This window comes from Accipiter gentilis, chromosome 10, assembly GCF_929443795.1.
Source record: "Accipiter gentilis chromosome 10, bAccGen1.1, whole genome shotgun sequence".
Lineage (NCBI taxonomy): Eukaryota > Metazoa > Chordata > Aves > Accipitriformes > Accipitridae > Astur > Astur gentilis.
Window position 1 is genome coordinate 32030401 of NC_064889.1, and position 18690 is coordinate 32049090.

General features: G+C 52.2%; 1 protein-coding gene across 6 annotated transcripts in view; it reads right to left on the reverse strand.

Annotated features, from left to right (window-relative positions):
- MGAT5B (alpha-1,6-mannosylglycoprotein 6-beta-N-acetylglucosaminyltransferase B) overlaps window positions 1–18690 on the reverse strand; it is a 74015-nt gene that overhangs the window by 12744 nt on the left and 42581 nt on the right. For 5 of the 6 annotated variants that reach the window (XM_049812785.1, XM_049812784.1, XM_049812783.1 and 2 more), the window contains 7 exons: window positions 17986–18155; window positions 7350–7481; window positions 6301–6434; window positions 5450–5586; window positions 2673–2828; window positions 1810–1956; window positions 99–215 (listed from right to left, as the gene is read on the reverse strand). In XM_049812785.1, coding sequence (XP_049668742.1) covers window positions 99–215; window positions 1810–1956; window positions 2673–2828; window positions 5450–5586; window positions 6301–6434; window positions 7350–7481; window positions 17986–18155 — 993 coding nt within the window. The remainder of the gene's footprint in view (window positions 1–98; window positions 216–1809; window positions 1957–2672; window positions 2829–5449; window positions 5587–6300; window positions 6435–7349; window positions 7482–17985; window positions 18156–18690) is intronic. The other variant, XM_049812782.1, reaches the window with a different exon arrangement.

Genomic DNA, 18690 nt, shown 5'->3' on the forward strand with positions numbered 1-18690 from the left:
CTCAAAAGGGAAAGCCAGGCACCAGGAACTGCTGCTGCTATCTGTCCCTGCGAACCCAGCAGCAGGGAGATCACCCCGCCACCTCCTCCGAGCCATACCTGGGTCCTCACAATGGTTTTGACAGCAGCTTCAAACTCTTCGGAGTTATTGTAGTCGACAGTCCACACATGCGGCTTCCCGATGAAGTCTTCGGCATATGGGTGTTGGGAGGACACCTAAAACACAGCAGCGTGAGCCGGTTTTTGCAATCCCTGCCAGAACGGCTGCTGTCTACCACTCACAGCCGCGACGGCAGAGAGGAACAGCAGGCTCAGGCACAGACATGTTGGGTTTTAACCCATTGCACATAGAGCTGTGCTGGAAAAAGCTTTCCTCTGAACCCACCTGCCACCCCAACATCAGGCCAATGCTCTAAAATTCCCGCTGGGTTGGGATGCCCTATTTCCATCAACACTGAAATTGCCTCTGCAACCCTGAATACCTCCACCTCTGTAATACGGGTACAATTTAACCTTGACCTGAGCCATTTGTGGGTCTGGAGTGGCAAAAATAGACGTAAACAGGTCTGTGAGGGCACCACGTCTCCCAGGTTTGCCAGCTCCAGAAACAAGGCGGAGAGAACAATCCATCTCCACCAAAGGCCAGGGAAGTCTGGCACTGGGAGAAAGCGATGCTGGGAGCTGCATTGCCCCGATGCCACACTGGTATCCCACAGCCCCCCGCCTCTCACCAGGCAATTTGGGGGGATCTACCTCTTTTGTTTCAGCCCTGAGCTGCCTTTTCAGCCCAGCGCTGGTGGGAGGCAGCAAGAGCCCAGATCTCCTCTTGGGAAGGGAGGAGAGCGGACGATGATGAGCAGAGGTATTTTGGGGGCTCTGTGAATCATTGCAGAGGGGCCTGAAAACCTGCCAGCTGGAGGAAGAGAGCAGTGCATGCTCTGTGTTTTACTCTCCAGCTTGCTGTCCTTTCCCATTTTTTTGCCAACAGACTGATCACCTCCTTCCCCTCTGGCATATAAACACCCTGGGACATTTCACAGCCCTCACCCCCGGGTGCCCTCCCAGCTCTGGGCTGAAGCACAATTACAGCACCTACCCAGGATGGATGCTAACACCGGCAGCTAATTAGTAGGGGTGCATGGACAGACATGGGGGTCCAGGACAGCCCAGTGCCCCCCACCCCATGATGGGTGCTGGTGAGCCGGGCTGCAGCAGGGCTGAGCCACACGGCCCCCCAGCAAAGGCCTTCTCGGCTGGAGTGAGCATTGTACTGCATTATCCGCTTTATGAATAATTAAAGAGGCAATTTTCTCAACCCTTTAACTTTTAAAGAGTTCCTGCTTCACTTGGATTGAATTCCCAGTGACAGACAAGCCTGGGAGGGATTTCGTACCCCTGTAACACCACGGAGGTCCCAGTGTCCCTCTGGGTGTACAAAAGGATGAATGGGGGAGCATCACCCCGGTTTGGGAGCAGGGTGTGGGGTGTGCCTGGATCTGGGCTGATGGGGTCTGTGGTCTGCAGAAGTCTCCTGCACCACCTTCTCCTTTGCAACCCCAAACCCACAGCAGGGCCCCTTGCATCCAAGTGCTCTGGATGGAGACGATGCAAGGATGGGAGAGGGGACCCCACCTGCAGGTATCCACGTGGATTTCTGCATTTGGAGGAAATATTGCAAAGAAAAAAAATATTAAAAAATTAAAAAAAAAAAAATCTCCTTTTAGCAACTGCTTTTCCCAGGCTAGCCCAAACCCTGGCGTAAAGGAGGTGGCTCCATCCAGCCCATCCGCTCGCCTCCTGCCAGACTCGCCTCTCTCGACGTCGGCTTCCCGCGGAAGAACTCGTGGTTGAGGGAGCTGTGCGGGGGGTTGAAACGCGCCTGCAGGAAAACGCAGCCATTGGCGATTGCCTCCAGCGGGGCAGGACCCTCGTAGGGGAACCCAAAGCCAATGAAGAGCTGCAAGAGAGAAACCCATGTGCTGGTGAGCAAACGTAGCCAACCCCATAGGAAAGTCTCCCAGGTAACCCGCCAGCATCCCTCTCCGCTGCTCTGGTCCTGCACACCAAGCCTCTAAGGCAGCTCCATGTGGTTCAACACCCCATAGCTTAAATGTGCTAAAAACTCCCCCTGCTCCATGGCTCACAGCCCACTTGTGCAAGGCAATGGGGTGTTCAGGAGCTGCAAGTTCCCCCATGGTGGCCAAGACCATCATACTGGCCCTGTATGGAGAAATACTGATTTGTCAAAGCCATTTGGGCTGGTGAATCGACAACATTTCCCCCCAGACACTGGCTGAAGGTGACTGGGATGTGCCCGAACCCCACACACTCCCTCTGAGAATCCCATTTATTTTTATCACTGCCATGAGGAGAAAAAAAATCCACCCCACTTAGCAACAAATAAATTAATCAGGAAACTTTGCGCTCTGTCTGTGGACGGTCTGCAAGGAGAAACTCATCAGACACATCTTGATTTGAAATTATGTGCTCTGCTCAGCTCCCAGCTAATTAGCCCTGCTGATAGCGCCTGCAAGCCTGGGAGGAGCGCAGATAACGGCCTCCCCCCGCCTCCTCCTTTAATTAGGTTTTCTTTCTCAAGGCAACTGAGTCCTCACTGCTGGCTGGTTAACGGGGGACGGGGTCCCACGGACACCTCGGCTGGTTCTCTCCCACCTTCGCCTTCCTCAGCAGCTGCTGAAACTCGTGCTGCGGCAGCAGCCCATGGTTCTTCACAAATGCCGGGACCTCGGGCGGCCGCTGCGTCTCGTAATAAACTGTGCCGTGGATCTCCATGTACTTGTTGAGGATGGCCAGGAACTTCTCCTTGCCCTAGGGAGGAAAGTAGAGGGTGAACTGCACCAGAAGATGGGGCTGACCCCACCACGGTTGTGGGAGGAGATTTAACTCTCAAACTGCCATCCCAGAGCACCTGCGATGCTTCAGCCCAACCTGCAGCCGTGCAAAACTGCCACCCTCCCCGCTCCACATCCCTCAGACACACATCCTGGACCACTCCAGGCTCCCAGTGAGCCTGGACGGCCGCAGGATCTGGCACCTTGAACATCAGCACCTCGAGCCTCTGCCTTCCCTGCTGCCTCCGTGGGCAACTTCCATGCTGGAGCTCCTGAATTCAAGGTTTCAGGGGATTCACAGGGAAGTTTGCAAAGACCAGAGTTTGCTAATGGCATCTTATTCCAAGAACAAGTCCCCAGGATTTTCTCACTTGGGTTTAATCCTGTTTTACTAAATGGAAAAATCAAGGGGGTCATTAGTTTTCTTCTTCTGGAGGCTTTTCTCCTTTGGCTCTCCAAAGCAGCCTTCCATTTTAACAATTTCTCTACTGCAGAATTTTTTTGCTTGGGAAAAAACACAAAGGGACCATCCTTTGGATGCTGCATTTTCAGCTTGTTCCAGTGCTGCAATAGGCCCCAAAAGAGTAGAGACCAGGAGGGAATAAGGAGGGATAAATGGGGAATTTGAGAAAAGTCCATCTGTTGCCTTAAAGCCTCTCTGAACACAGTATTTCTTCCCTCAGCCACGTATCTCTGGGCTTCTCTAAGGCTAAACCCAAGTGCTTTTGGTGGGATGAGGCTGAAATCCTGGCCACAGTGGCACTAACACCCAGATCAGTACCAAATCAATTCCCTAATGCAAAGAGCTTGCAGAGATAGGAGTGAAACACAGCTTATAGTCCCTGGGCAGTGCCTGGCATCACCGAGCATCACTGGTGGGGGGGACTGATCCCCCTGCACGGTGTGGAGGCTGGCATGGGAGACCCCCTCCACCACTGCATCCGAGCACCGTGAGCTGCTTCGACCCATGGAAGTTGGGCAGCAGCCTGATGAAAATGGCCTTTCCCAGCTTATTAAAACTTCAGCTCCTGTTGGCGAGCCGGAGGCGAGAAGTTTGGAGGGGTAGGAAATGAGAAATAACAGGAAGGTAGGTTTAATGAAATGTTTCTATATGTCAAAAAGATCCTGCTCTGGAGACGGTGCTTGGTCCAAGGCTTGTAAATAAGCACTCGGCTTCAGGAGATGGAGGTGCTCTTTTCCTTCCTAGACCTCAAAATTACTCAAAATAAGGAAAACTCCTCTTCCTCCTTATTTTATTACATGGGGTGGCACAAGACACGAAGCAATGCCCAGGCAGCCTGGCCTTGAGAAACAGCCACCAGGAAGAACAAACCCCAGCCCCTTCACCCAGTAATAAATTACCCCAAATATGCAATTTTGGGGAAACTGATGTTGTTTGTGAATTCTGGCTAAAAGCAGCAAATGTTCATAGCGTTAAGGGTGGAGGAAAATGTCTGTTTTGAGGTTTTAACTCTCTTTAGTGCCCTCCCAAATTAACTTAACTAAGTTTAAATGAAACTTCTGGATAAGAAAGGGCAAGGAAATGGTAGAAAAAGATGAAAAAATGTTACAGTTTCCCTAAAATGAGATGTAGTGGGTTTCAGTGGGGTTTTGTGGAGCCCCCGAGCTACATGGATGCTGGGGGGGTTTGCTCTCAGATGTGGGGGGTGATGGAAAAGTCACAAACACCCATGAACAGGAGGAGATAGCGTGGCATGGCCGGATCCTGGCCCACCACAGGCATCCCCATGAAGGCAGAGCCACTAAATCAGGAAAGTTGGGGACAGGGAAGGGATACAGATTCTGGCTGCATCAAACCGCATCGATCCGGGCAGCTCAGGAGGACTGAGCCCATGATGAGGCAAAGTTGACTCCGGCAAAACCTTTTCTCCCACGAGAAGATGCACAGAGGTAAAGCCCAGCAGCAGCTGGTGCGGTACAGTACCTGCAACTGGAGCAGCCCCAGGTGGTGCACAAAGGGAAAAAAAAAATAGACATAAATCAAGAGACAATGAGAATTAGCTGCTCTTTTTAAGCCCTGGAAGGATAACCAGCTGGCTAGCTCTGGATAAGACATGGAGGAGTACACACATCCCCTGGCCGCTACAGAAGATGCAGAAGGGATGTTTTGGGGGGCTGGGGTTATTGCCCCCATGCAGCTGCCCACCCCTCTCCCTCAGGCATTACAGGCACGGGCAGGCAGTGGGGCAGCACAAGCCCCTTCCACAGGGTACTTGAAAGCAGAGACAAACGATCCCTATCGTAACACAGGAAATCACGTAACGGCAATCATTGTAATTAATTATATAAAATCATTGAAATGAAATCCCGCTTGTCAGGAGGAAGCATCGCCTAGAGCAAAGAGCAGGGGATGGGGTCTCACCAGCCTCTGCCCTATTTGCTCAGAGATGCTGGACCTGTCACATTACCGCAGCAGCCTCAGCTTCCCCTCTACGAAGGGGACAAGGATGTTTCTCCACAAACACACCAAGATCCGTGCCTCAAAAGCTCGGTGCGAGAGCCAGAGGCTGCTGCTACCTCGCAGCTCTGCCTTCCACCGCCCCTGCCCGCCGGGGTGCTCCCCGCAGCGCCGAGGACACCCACCTTCCAGATGCTGGCCTCCTTCCCGTACACCACCGCCATGCTGCTCACTTTGTTGGACTTGATGAATTGCCTCTCCGTCTTGTTGAGCTCCTCTGACACGAAGCCCATGAAGGAGTTGTCGGGGGTGTGAGCTGTGGACACCGAGGGGGGAGAAGACACGTGGCTGGAGAGATGTTTTCTGGGACCTCAGCAGGGTTGAGGATGCGGCCCCATTGCAGCACAGGCGCTGAGATGAGCCCAGCTCCAGAGTCTTGCTGGAGCTTGGAGGGAAAATGGCACGAATCCCCACCCAAGCAGCTCATAAAATACAGGCTTTCGAACTCGCTTGAGCAACTCTTTAAAAAGTAAGGCATTTTTAAGGCTGCCAAACGGGCTTTACCCAGCCAGGAAGAAGCAACATTTGAGTCAGCCAGTGCCTAGTGGGTCACCGGGCTCCTTTCAGACAAGCATATCTTCTTTCCGTGCCACAGGCAAATCCAAATCACTGAGCTGCCTCTCACCTTTACAACCCCAGCTGAAATAAAACCAGGCTTTGCAACCAAGACCGTCCCGTGTTTCTGGAAGCTCCTGGCTGTGCCCTGTGTTTGGCCCTGACTGTGCTGGAGCCAGCAACCCATTGCGGAGGAAGGAGTCAAGTCTCTCTCTCCAGAGCATTTCTATAACCCAGGAGATGGCCAAGCAGATTTGGGAGCTCCTTGCAGGCAGCAGGTAGGCAGGGGGATGGAGGAGTGGAGCCGAGGAGGACAGCACTGCCCATGCATCACCTCCTGAAGGAGGTCAGACCTGCTTCTGTGGTGCCTGCGAGCCCCCAAAACCACCCCACCGTGCCCCCGTCCCCCACTTACGGAACATGGTCATGAACTGGGTGGGCTGCAGGTTCCAGTAGCCCCAGTTGGTGCGGTAGCCGCGCAGCGTGGCATACTCCTCATGGTTGTACGCCGGCTCAGTCCCAAAGGTATCGATGACCCGGACGCGGCACCTGGGAGAGGAGACAGGACCCAAGGACCTCGGTTGGAGAAAGTCCCACTGACAGGGACATCTGGTGTCCCCAGGCAGCTCGTCCCTTGTCTGCTCCCCGAGCAGAGGGTGCAGGAACATCCCAGGTAGCCTTTCGCAACCCACTGCTCCCTCCTGTAATAAGCAATTTCCCCTTGCAGGGCTTTCATCTCCCTGATGGTTTTGAGAATGATGTATCTCCTGAAGACTTGTTAATGCTTTTCCCAATATCCCGGGAATGCTGAGGCAGGCATTACCAGCAGAAGACTGAGGAGAGAAGGGAAGCATCAAGCAAGGGAAGAGCAAAACAAGCTGAATGCGAGAGCAAACGCATTTATAATAAAAGCAATAACACCGCTTGTCATTTTTCTCTCTAATAAAATTGTGTAGCATAGTGGAAGAGATGGGAGAAAACATAATAAATAGCAGGACTATCAGCACTAAATTAAATCGCATATTTTCCTGGCTGGTGATGTGCCAGGGGATGATGACATTTGTCTTGATGCCGAAGGAGCCAGGGATAAGGCTCTGCTTCTTGCAAATAGAAAAGGCTCACGCTTCCCTCCATGGTGTGGCCACCCCTGTCTGCAGGCATGGTACTTGGAAGCACACACACACCACAGGCACACGCAGGGTTGGGGTTTTTTTTTCCCAATTCAGTTTCTTCTAATGAGGTTTTATCTTAAACACGTGAGGCTCTGGAGCGAGCAGACTGCCTCATGCCGCGGCAGCGGGGGACACAGCACGGCAGCAGCTGCCAGAGCCAGGCAAAAATCAAAGGTGCGACCAAAAGGTCCAACTCCTTGGATGTGGAGGCTATCCTTCGAGGTCATTGGCATTAGTCTTTGCTCGCTAATTAGTGAAATGGAGAGTAAGAGAAGGCAGTGGCTTTACTTACCTGTATTTCTTAAAGGAGAGCCCCATGTGCTGCTTCATCTGTTGGAGACCGTGGTAGTCGGTGTAAATCAGGTCGAAAGGCAAAGGATTGGTCAAGGGGCAGTTTCCCCGTCCTGGAGGCACCCCTAAGTGACTGGGGAGAAGCAGGAGGGACTGATCAGCCCCCCAACACCACGAAAGTCCTGCAACACAAACACTCATTTCCCTGCTGGGCGTTTAACAGAGGCCATCAAACAGCTCCCTAGTTGATGGAGGGGGAGGCAGATGGTTCTCCTCTCCCCAGTCTTTATTTCCTGGGCCAAAAATCTGAGGGTTTGGGGAGTTCTGGTCCCTCCCCATCTTTGCACCTGCTCCAGCCAACTTCCTGCTCCTCCTACGTGGATGGGGCTTTTGCACAGCATTCCCAGCCAGGGCTCACCAGCATCTCATTCGACGCACACACTTCCCCGGACCTCTCTTGTCGAAGACACCCAGTTTCGTTCGCTTTCATTGCAATCACATCAGTGATGGACTTGTACTCATCTTTCCCCTCCTCCCTGCCTGCAAGGCTTCCAGCTTAGCCTAAATCTCCTTGTTCCAGCCCCATATCCCTCCCAGCACACACCACGTACCATTTCTCTTACTCCAGTCCTTACAGGTACCCACTACATCCCAGAGCACTCTCAGCTTCTCTGTGACTCTGGTGGCACTGCCTGTCCTTGGATGTTGTGCACATTTCACTAATATTTCTCACTTTTTGTCCCATTTATGAAATAGCTCAATAAAGCCGAGACAGCTGAACCTTGGGTCTTGCTCAGTGGATTTTCAGCCAGTTTCTTATAACAGCCGTACTCAGCCCCTCTTTCCTCCTCCTCCAGTGGATAAAATGCATTATGAAAATCCAGATAAACTAGAACAACTGCAATCTCTTTATCAAGATCATCAGTTACCTTGCTGCCAGGGTGATATGCGATTAATCTGGCATGATACAAGGCTGGTAAACCTGCGGCATGTCTCCTTCCATTTTCAATTACCTCTGTGAACTGATGAATCCCTCTCTCCAAAGCCGTTCCACTAAGTGTACCACTGATGTCAGCCTGACAGCCCATCTGCTTGTCTGGACTACATTTCCTCCTTCTCAGAAAAAAAAAAAAAAACCTGTGACATCTTCCAGCTTCAGCAGGTTTCTCAGAAATCCTTGTTACATGTACTTGTGATATCTGAGTGCCAGTTTGCTCAGAAATACAAATGATCCACCCCTCACTTTCAATGCTCTTGCATTTTTTTCCTCCTAAAGACAATAATTCCTCATCCTCACACTCACAACTCCGCTCACACCCAAAGAGCAACAGCAACATCCTCAGGGAAAACGAAAATGTTGAGCTGATTAAGTCCGCCCGGGCTCTGCCCCACTCCCACCATGCAGTCACCCCGTTTTGTTCTCAGTCCTTCTAACAGGGCTGAGGAACTTCTGTTTTATTTTGCAAGTCTGAGCTCAGACAGTGTGAAATCTCACCCTTCGCTCCTGCCTGCCAAGATGTCTGTCTTTGTTTTCTTCTGGGCTCTTCACTTACTACTAGCACCTGTTTGGAGATGGGAATTTATCCCAGCCATCCCTGTATTTTCCATTTTCTTAGGAATAAAAAGTCCAGCCAGGTTTTACACTCCCAGGCTTTGAAGCTTTCCCTCTATGTGATCTCTCTTACTGGTTCTCCTAATTTCTCTGCATTTCCCCTTCTGAACCTGAGAATCCTCTTTCCAGCCCTACCTGGGTTTTACCTGTTGCTCAGCTGAAGCTTGAATGAACCTACAGTTCAAGGGTCCATCCTCTGAGGAGCACTTCCATAAGGTCCTCGTCCCTTGCCCAGACCTACGACTATGCACAGCACTTTATCTATTGATCCCATGGCTGCTTGCAGAGGAAATCGATGGCTCTCCCACCCCGGGAATAGCCAAGTGATACAGTGATATCTTCTTCTGATATGGCTTGCAAGCCCTTGAGCATTGGGCACCCAGATCCTTCTTCCAGCTCCATCCCAACCTGAGACCGGTGAAGGGTCATCCCAAAATCCTGACCATGACCGTGACTCCAGAGAGCGAGTAAACCAGGAGCCACATCGCTTGCCAAAGCCAGGAAAAAAAGAATTTCAATTTAAGGCAAAGAGCTGTGTTTGCAGGTGCTTCATTGCTCTTGTCACAAGGAATATAAGCCTCAGCTCAGGGCAGCCTGGCCGGGTCAGCCGCAGGGGAAACAGGTTGCAGTTTTATCGCTTCTGTGCACAATTTTACACAATATGGCTGATTGGGAAGATAGCAGGAATAGAAAGGCTCTCACCTCCAACAGCCACCTCAGTACAATAAATAGGGCAATGAGGAGATCAGCCCCTCCTGGGGAGGCTGAAGGGGAAGGGGAGTTGTTAAGCCAGTAAAAAACCCCTAGGATTTTGTAGGGATGCAATACTAAATATCATATTCGCTCACATACATGCTGCTTTTTTCCTCAGTCATCAGCCAAACGGCAATGCTGATTTACACTGACCTGGCACAGCGGTGGAGCAACTCAGCTGATCCATAAACCTTGTATTTAACTAAAAATCCCCAAACCTTAACATTTCTCTTGCAGCATACCCCATCCTCTAGCTGGTACACATCACACAAGCCGCTGCATTACAAAATCATCTGCAATTTTAAAAAGCCCTAACCAAGCTTGACAAGGGGCTGTGGGAGACAGCAATTAGTATATCTCATACCGAAGCCTCCAAACAACTTTCCACTGCTTAGGTAGAGCAGGTCAGGCTCCCCAGCTCTTCCTTGTCACTGCGATCTGCCATACATCCCCTCTCCGGGTGCTCAGGACTCGCCACGTCCATTTATACTCCCAGCACCAAGGCTGCAAGGCAGGAACAGATCTAAAAGCAGGAATGGTGTCTTTGAAGCAGAGCATCTCTCTCATTTACCCCCCTTATCCATCCTAAACACTTTATAACCACTGATTTTAATATTCCAATCATGCAAATCTAGGCTGCACCTCTGAGATGGTGGGGATATTTTTTTTCATTCCTCCTTATTTAAACATTCTTTATTCAAGCTTTCATCATTTGCCAGTTAAGTCAACTAATTTTCTACTAAAACCAATTTCACTCATGGTTGGAGTGAAATTTCCCTGATTTTTCCTCGTGCCATGTACTATTAATGGCGCTTGAAATTACGCAAATAAAATTGATGAGCGCAAATGCCTTCTTCCCAGCCAGCGCAGCCAAGAGATTTGTTTTTGAAAAATCGCTTGATCCCAGCTCCTGGAGAAACCTCCCCTCCCAGACCAGCCAAGGATGGTGACCAGCTCATCCTCAGGCTCAGCACCTCCGGAGCCCCGGCAGATGACCTGGTGGCTTGTCTCATCCTGACATCCAGGATTAGTGCATCAACTCAGCCCTCACTCCTCTTCGGGAGAGAGCAGCCGAAGCGTCTTCAATCCAAGCGGATGCAAGCGCCGAGCTCGCCTCTCCGCCAGCTGCCTCCACCAGCTGTGCCTACTCCAGAATAAATCTACAGCAGCTTCTTGTCCTGCTATTTTCCCCTTATAGGTACTTTAATCAACAAGGGGACGCATTCCCTTCCCGAGCGTGGTGCAGGCTCTCTGAAATCAGATGACTGCAGGGTTATCTTTACATCCCATTGACCTATTTTCAAATTAACCCCATGTTTCCTTCCACGGTATCACTCCTGGGGCTGAAAAGTCCAGCACTAAATGGATCTCGTGGGCATCTGCTGGCAGGCTGGGCCAATATCCTATATTATATTTAATTGCGTCTTCTCTGCCCGCATCTGCTGTCATCAGCAAGGCAGACTGCAGCAGGGGAAATGGAGGAGGGCTTCTGTCCTTTCTGCTCCCTTGGCTTCTCCCTGTCTGCAAGAGCCTAGCAAGCACAGGGCTGTTATCTGGGGGATGAAAAGTGCCGGAGCCAAGCCTGAGCAGCTCCCAGGGGTCTGCGACAAGCCCATCACGAGCAATTTAAATTGCAAATTGGAGCCCACGACATGAATGCCCCACTGCCTGGCCTCTGCTCCCAGCTCTTCCTCCTGCTAGAAGGGACACGATGACCTCAAAAGTGAGGTTTTTCAAGCAATTACAGTATGCTTTTTAAGCCACCTGCAAAGGTTTTACTTTTGCAACATGCATCTGGACTGCTTCTCTGGCCCATCATCGATCCCGCGCGACACAGCCCTATCCATCTGGGTAGTGAGGTTTGGCAATCGATTTATTTATTTATTTCTGAGGTTCAACAAAACCCTGTTTTTATGTCACGGCAGGACGCAGCCCTTGCTAGAAACCTTTGCAGCACACCCCCAGAAGACAGCTAATGCCGAGATTTTGCTGCTCCTCTGAGCAGCAGGAGGTCCAGGCAGGGCTCTGCCAGGAGATCCCCTCTGCTGGGAGTTCCCCAGGAAGGCATTTTTTCTGGGCTGCAAAGATAAGCCATAAGGAGTGAAGATTGCCAGATGCTTTGCATCTTATAAGGGGACTGAAAGCCTCCAGAAATGGGGAGTCAATGGTCTTGTGGGGCGGGAGGCTGGGTTCGATCCAGGGGCTCACAGCTAGACCATCTCTGGGTGTGCTGAAACCTCCACCCTCCCTGACCTCGCCAGCCTGGAGGGGCTCTGGATCGCACAGGGAGGATCAACCCTCCCCACATGCCAGGTGTAACCTCCTCTCACCTATATAAATTACCCAGCAATTAATAAGGTTATGATAACCTTTATGTGATGAAGCAGAGGTTTCCGCAATGGCAAAGAAGCCAGCAAGCGAGTCGTCATTTGGCTACAAAATAAACATATTTCACAAAGGAGCACAATTTAACAGCTCAGTAATTCCTGCTAATTTATGCACCTTCCTCTCCTACAAAATGAAGCCCTCAAAGGTGGAAGAAATCCCTCTCCGCCACTCCTCACCACGGCAGGGCGGCTCATCCCCGCTCCTCATGTAGCTGCTGCCGGCAAAGCTCCGAGCCGCCTCCTCAGAGGTGCCGGGAAGCTGCTGTAATTAAAGGGAGCAGCTTTTGCAGTCTCGTTTCGACATACCCGGCTTTTAATTGCGGAGCTACATGGCTGCAACTCTGCAAGCAGCTGTAGCCGGCTGAAGAGAGGAGGAGAAGCAGGGGAGGTGGTGATGGGATCCACCATCCTCCAGCAAGAGCCGTCCTCCCGGCCGGGCAGTCAGACCCTAGAGATGCACAGGAGGGTGCCAGAGCAAACCGCTCTTTCTGGTCAGGAATTCAGCAAATAATGCAGAAACTTCCAAGGAAAGGGAAATAAATATTTGGTCTCCTCTGGGGAGCAGCAGAAGCCGAGCACTCGCATGCTCACGGCGCCTGGGCAGACCCTCGGACAGACCGGCTGTTCCCTGCTGTCCCAGCTGCTCCAGCAGCTCAAAATGAAAGGACAGTTTTAGCCGAATCTTCATGGGTACCACTACAGCAATTTCTACTCACTAACGTCCTGGACCCCTGCCTAACCCATCACCTAAGATATGTCTGCTGGAAATGTGTCCCCATTAAACAACGGACTGGAGAATCCAATAAAGCTCAGACACACAGTGGTGTGTCCAGCATTTGTGTAACCTCTTGGGTCAGCCTTCGTCACCTCTGTCTTTGCAAGGGTTTGCAGCCGTCGAGTACCCACAACCAGGGGCATCACCTTCAGCTCCCACTGAGACTTCTAGCCAAACATCCAGCATTTCCAAAGCCTGCAACATCCCACACACAACCACGTCCCAGCCCAAACATCGAAGCCTGGCCAGAAAAAGAACAATCTAATCACCCTAACAGCTTACAGAAACACTCACTCTCAAGTAATGGGAGCATCTGATGCTACATTAAAGGCTGAGGTTTCCTCCCTACCAGTGCAGAGCTGATAAATCCCACAGCCACACCACGCAGCTCCATCAGGACAGCACACAACTGGTCACTTCTGGCTGTTTCCACAAGCAATTCCTGGCTTGCTCACACACTGGCAGGACTGTATTTGGCAACAGGGGAGGGAAGGTGAAGCCTGGAGCATGGGCATTGCGCAGGTTTTCATGTGAACAGATGCAAGGCAGAAAGATGGCTTTTATCTGCCAGAAAATAATTAGAAATGCCTTCGTCTGGACATCGTGTTTCCATTTGAACGGCCCTTTTTGCAGCCTGAATACACCTTGGTGACTGTGGAAAGCGTAAGAAAATAGCAGCTATAATTATGAGCCAGGCAATGAGAGGAGAGCGGTGGCAGCGGGCGCTGAGCCTCGTCCCGCCGCGGTGCCAGCCCTGCCGTGGTGCTGGCCCCGCCACAGCCCATCCACGCCACCCCAGCACGTGGAGGGTGGCTCGTCGCCCAAACCACACGCTGGCCACAGCTACTGCTCAGCAGAGAAAGGGCTGCCAGCACGGGATACAAGCATGTGCTTAAAATTAAGTGCCTTGCCAGGGCTGGTATTAGGAGTCCAGAACTTGACACCGGAGCAATTAAGCGCCGAGAACACTTTGTAAAGCCCTGACCCCACGAGGCATCAAATCCTGTTTTCTTCGACTTTCTGTCCTGCCTTATGAGCAGTTAATTTCAAGGGGCCCATTGCAAAAAGCACCTTTCAGCGTCGCTGAGATCAATACTCCCCGCAGCTCCAGCAGCTCGCAGCACCACACCCCCGTCTCCCCGAGCATCTCCCTTAGCCTCACAAAAGCAGCTGGAGATGCCAACATGACCGTTCCCATGACCTAAGGACAGGGGTAGGAGCTGGAGGTCCCAGCAGTGCCCGTCGTGCCCCTTCTCCTGGGGCGAAAGGCCGAGCGCATCCCTCCTCGCCTGCCCCGGGGGCGCAGGTGCTCCAGGGGAAGGGGCTCGAAGCACTGCTTGTAATTTTCCAACATCTACTTCTAAGCTGTCTCACTAAGGACCCCGCTCAGGTCTTTCAGCCACTTCCCACTCCTCCCCTACCAAGCAACACACACGCACACCAGCCCCGATTCTCACTTCCCTGAAAGCACATTTTGGCTTCCAAAGCAGCACAAGGGGTCTTCAGCAAGAATCAAGTGTTTGCATTTAGATTTGGGATCTTTCTTCCCCCCCTGCTTCAAGGCAGAGCTCAAAATGCTGCCGGCTCCCTCCGCTGCCCTTACCCACCCAGTTTTCCACTGATGGAAACCAACTCCTGACTCCCTGCTCCAGCTTGACGCTTTGCTTTCCTCCTGGGGAGCTGCACATCCCCAGCAATGCTTTGCACCAGCCACCAGATAATCCCATGTTTCACCCCTTGCCTGTCAAGACACATCAGAAGCAGCTCACAAATTCACCAGGAAATGCAAAAGAGGACAAACACCTGCACTTCGTTCAACTACAAGAGAAAAATTAGCCTCTGGTAGGACACAGCAGCAGAATTCACAGGTCTTTAAGGTCTATGGTGTGCAAAAGATAAGCTAGCCCTGGAAAACCAGGGCTGAGCTCAGCAGCTTCAGTCTCAAACCTCAGCGGGGCATTGGATGGTGCCTAGCCAAACCGTGGAGCAAGCTGCAGATTCCCAGAGCTCCTTGGCTTCGCTCCAGATTAGCATTGGTTACCCCAAATCCCTGCCATTCAACGCTTGGCATCTGCTGCTCTCCCCACCAGAGCCCCCCACCATGGAGAGGTGCCCAGCACAACACAGCCACGCTCCTGACCTGTTTTCACCCCCATCCCTCCACCACCAGTTTTTTGGACCAGGGACTTACTTTTCCTTCTTGTTTGCCTGATCCCCAGCATTTCAGTCCCAATCCTGACCACGGCCTCCAGGCACTGCTGCATTGCAATCAATATAGATGCTAATAATGAACAGCTCTCAGATAACTACCAGCTGAAGTGTACACACGCAGACCTTCCAGTGATCCCTTGCCAATGATCAATACATGTAGAAAAATCAGCTCAGAAATTTGAAGAGACAAAAAACAAACCAGGAGAGAGGTTATTCCGTGCTGAATAATTTATGGGCACCAGCTTTTGCTCCATGAAGGCCATGCTGAGCAGGAACAGCTACAGCTCCGAGCCAGGAAAGGAGCATGGGTTGCCAAAGAAAAATAAACAAGTGGACTCAATATTTCACATTGCTGAAGCAAAATATCCTCAAACCCACCCCAACACCGGTGCCTGCCCTGCTGCAAGGTCAGCAAGAGCCACCCGGGATGGGAAAGGACAAATTTAGCACCGGTCTACAGCAGAGCAAAGCTTGCTGCTTCAGGAGGTTGCACAGGGACAGGAGGGAAAAGACATCAGAGTATTTGGGCTGAGCCTTCCATGGTGACATGGTTTTAGCTTTGTTTCATCCCTGCACCCCAGCTCCAGCCCCTCACGCATCCCCCAGCTCTCTGCATACCAACCCTTGCCCAAAGCTGCGGCTACAGGTAAAGTCCCCTCCAGGCTTTAATGAAGAACCCAAGATTAACTATTAGCACAACTCAGGATTAATTACACATGTTCTACTAAGCCTCCTGCTCACTTGTGCTCAGGTGAAGGCTTATCTCAGCAGTCCTTAAAGCCACCTCTAGTGCCATACCAGCCTGATAGCAGGGACGTCGCTGAGAAATCTGCAAACACGGAGCAGGATTGCTGGTACCGCTTGGTCCTCTCCTTGGGGGGGACCTCTGCTCCCCCTCTGACACCCATGCTAAACCATCTCTTGATGGGCTGCAGGAGGGTCCCAGTGAACACTGGGCTCAGTCTGCAAAGGGACAGAGGGGACCAGGCTACAGCCGCAGGTCCTGCCTCTGTTCACCCCAGCCCCATCAACGAGGAGGTGAACACACGACGTGAGTGTCCAGCATTTAAAATGTCATCAAAGCCAGGCACAAGACACACGCTCAGGGAGGTGGAGATGGTTTCTATCACTGGGACAGAGAAGTGCAAGATGTGCAGCCCCAGCCCAGCTCGCTCACTCCCCGTCACAGCTACGAAGGGGAAGAGATGGAGCTGCTGCTCCCAGGCGTCCCAGGGGACACGTCCGGGGACACGTCCAAATCCACGTCCAAGAGGAGGTCTCATCACTGCCAACCAATATTGAAGCTCCTGTGCTTCCAAGAAAGGCGAAATACTACAGGCAGCAACGCAGCTCTATCCAGAGTCACTCGCAGAAGGAAACGAACGCTGCAAAACCTCCCGTAAGACTCAGCCAGCTCCTTCCCCTCATTAAATGACCACCGTGAGGCTCTTCATTAAAAAACACAAACAAGAACCACACAACAACAACACAACCCTCCCAACCATTAACTTCTTTCGTCCTTGAGTACATGGATATTATTTAGCATGTCAATTTAGCTCAGCACGGCACGCGGAGATCGCCGTGATGCATGCCCACCTCTTTGAGAAGCTGCTGCCTTTTGCATTAGGACCAGGATTATTTTGTTGAGTTAATTAGTTGGGAGCTAATTCCGTTCATTAATTCTGAATGCCGCAGGGGCTGGGTTGGGTTTTTTTGTTGTTCTTTTTCAGGATTGTTGGGTTTTTTCACTCCCTTTTCAGCATGGCTCATTATGCGGCCGATGCTGGCTTAGCATCACCCAAAACCTGCCCAGTCCTCAAGGCAGCTTCAGGCTTTTCTTGATTTATAACCCACCTAATTTGCATTTTCCCTGGCACTTGCCCTCCACTCAAGATGTCTCATAGGAGGCGAGAAAAACTTGCGAGGTTACAGGAGGCAGCAGCGTCAGCCCGGTAATAACAGAACTGCAGCGGCAGAGAGGAACGCAGCACATGGTTATCTTTTCCCTCTCACTTCTTCCATCTAATAGTGATCCCTCTGGGAGGCAGGGTGCTGTCTAGAGACACTTGTAGGGTGGCCTGGCGTAGCTGTTTGCACACTCTCACCCTGCATCGCCCCATAATCCCTCAGCAGAAAAAACCCATCCCTCTGTGGGAAGTGCCCCACCGGCAGCAAATTCCCCCGCAAGTCCCCAAGCCACCACCAGCACCTCCTGAGGAGGGACTCCTTGGTGGCTGCCGCCCCCCTGCAAAGGATGCAGGTTATTTTTGGCAGCCACCCCAGCTGCCTGCCTTGTGGCAGAGCAGGAAGGGAGGGAGGGAGGGAAGGAAGGAAGAGAGCACAGTCGCTGCTCAAACAACGCAGGCGAATCCATGGGGATTGAGTGCAGGCATGCACGCTGGGAAGAGCCAGCGACCTGCGGGACACCTGCACCCTGCAGCCACATGGCCACCAGCCCTGCAGAGAGCATCCCCGGGGAATGGGGGGGTAAAAGGAAGCCTTTCCCATACCCAGCTCTAGGCAGGCGTCGGGGGACACGGGTGATGCTGTGTGCTGGCAGCAGGGGATTAAAGCTGCTCAGATCCAGGACCAAAGGGCAGATCCCTGCCCCAGATATCTCCACATCAGCCCCATACAAAGTCTCACTTTGTACCAGTCCTTCCCACTTTCCTGGAACGCAAAAGGGATGGGATTGATCCTAGCCGTGACGCTGGTGGTCTGCACCCACCGAATGCTTGCACCAGTACAGCACCAGCGCTGCCCAAGATGCACGTGGTGGAAAAGCCGCCCCTGAGCCTTTGCAGACTTCGTGCTTTCATGCAAGACCTCAATGCAACCACACGTGCAGGGGTTAGACCCTCTTGGGGGGACTGTGCACCCACAGCACCGCAGCACCCACCTCTGCAGCTCCTTCAGGGAGACTGTGACCCTCAGGCTGTGTCCCAGGAGGAAGAGGGCAGCCAGGATGTCAGCCCACTGCACCATCTCGCCCAGCGGGCCCCCCTTCAGCACCCGCGGACTGAAAACATCCCCCGACTCCTCCGTCAGGAAGCCGATATGGATCAAGATCTGGAGAGACAAGGAGAGGGGTCAGTGCTGGGATGGGCGGTGCTGGGAGAAAGGGACAATTTGAGTTTTCCAGCCCAAAATGACTTACAGTCCCTGATTCCCTCCAGCTGTTTTTGCACGCTGTAATTACTCAGGGAAATCAGTCGAGTGTAAAGACAAGTGATCTATGTCCAATTAGCAAAGACCCAATAGTCAGAGTTTACCAGCTCCCGTCGACAGACGCTCTGTATCTTGGGACCAGATTCACGTTCCCGATGTACACTGCAGTCCGGCTCACGGACCTAACCCGGATCTGCCGGCACACAGGCACCAAAGGGCAGAGCACCGCAAAAACACGAACGGGAGGGCCAGCGACCTCGGCACCTCAGCAGAAGAGACGTGCCAGTCTCCCTGCTTGCTGCTGATGGCTCTCTGCCAGCTGGACACTGCCTCCAACCCACCAGGACCCAAAATTCAGCCCCTTGTTCAGCAACACCAGTCCTGCGATATCCCAAATGCATGCAGAGCAGTGGACCACAGACCGACCCTGTAGACC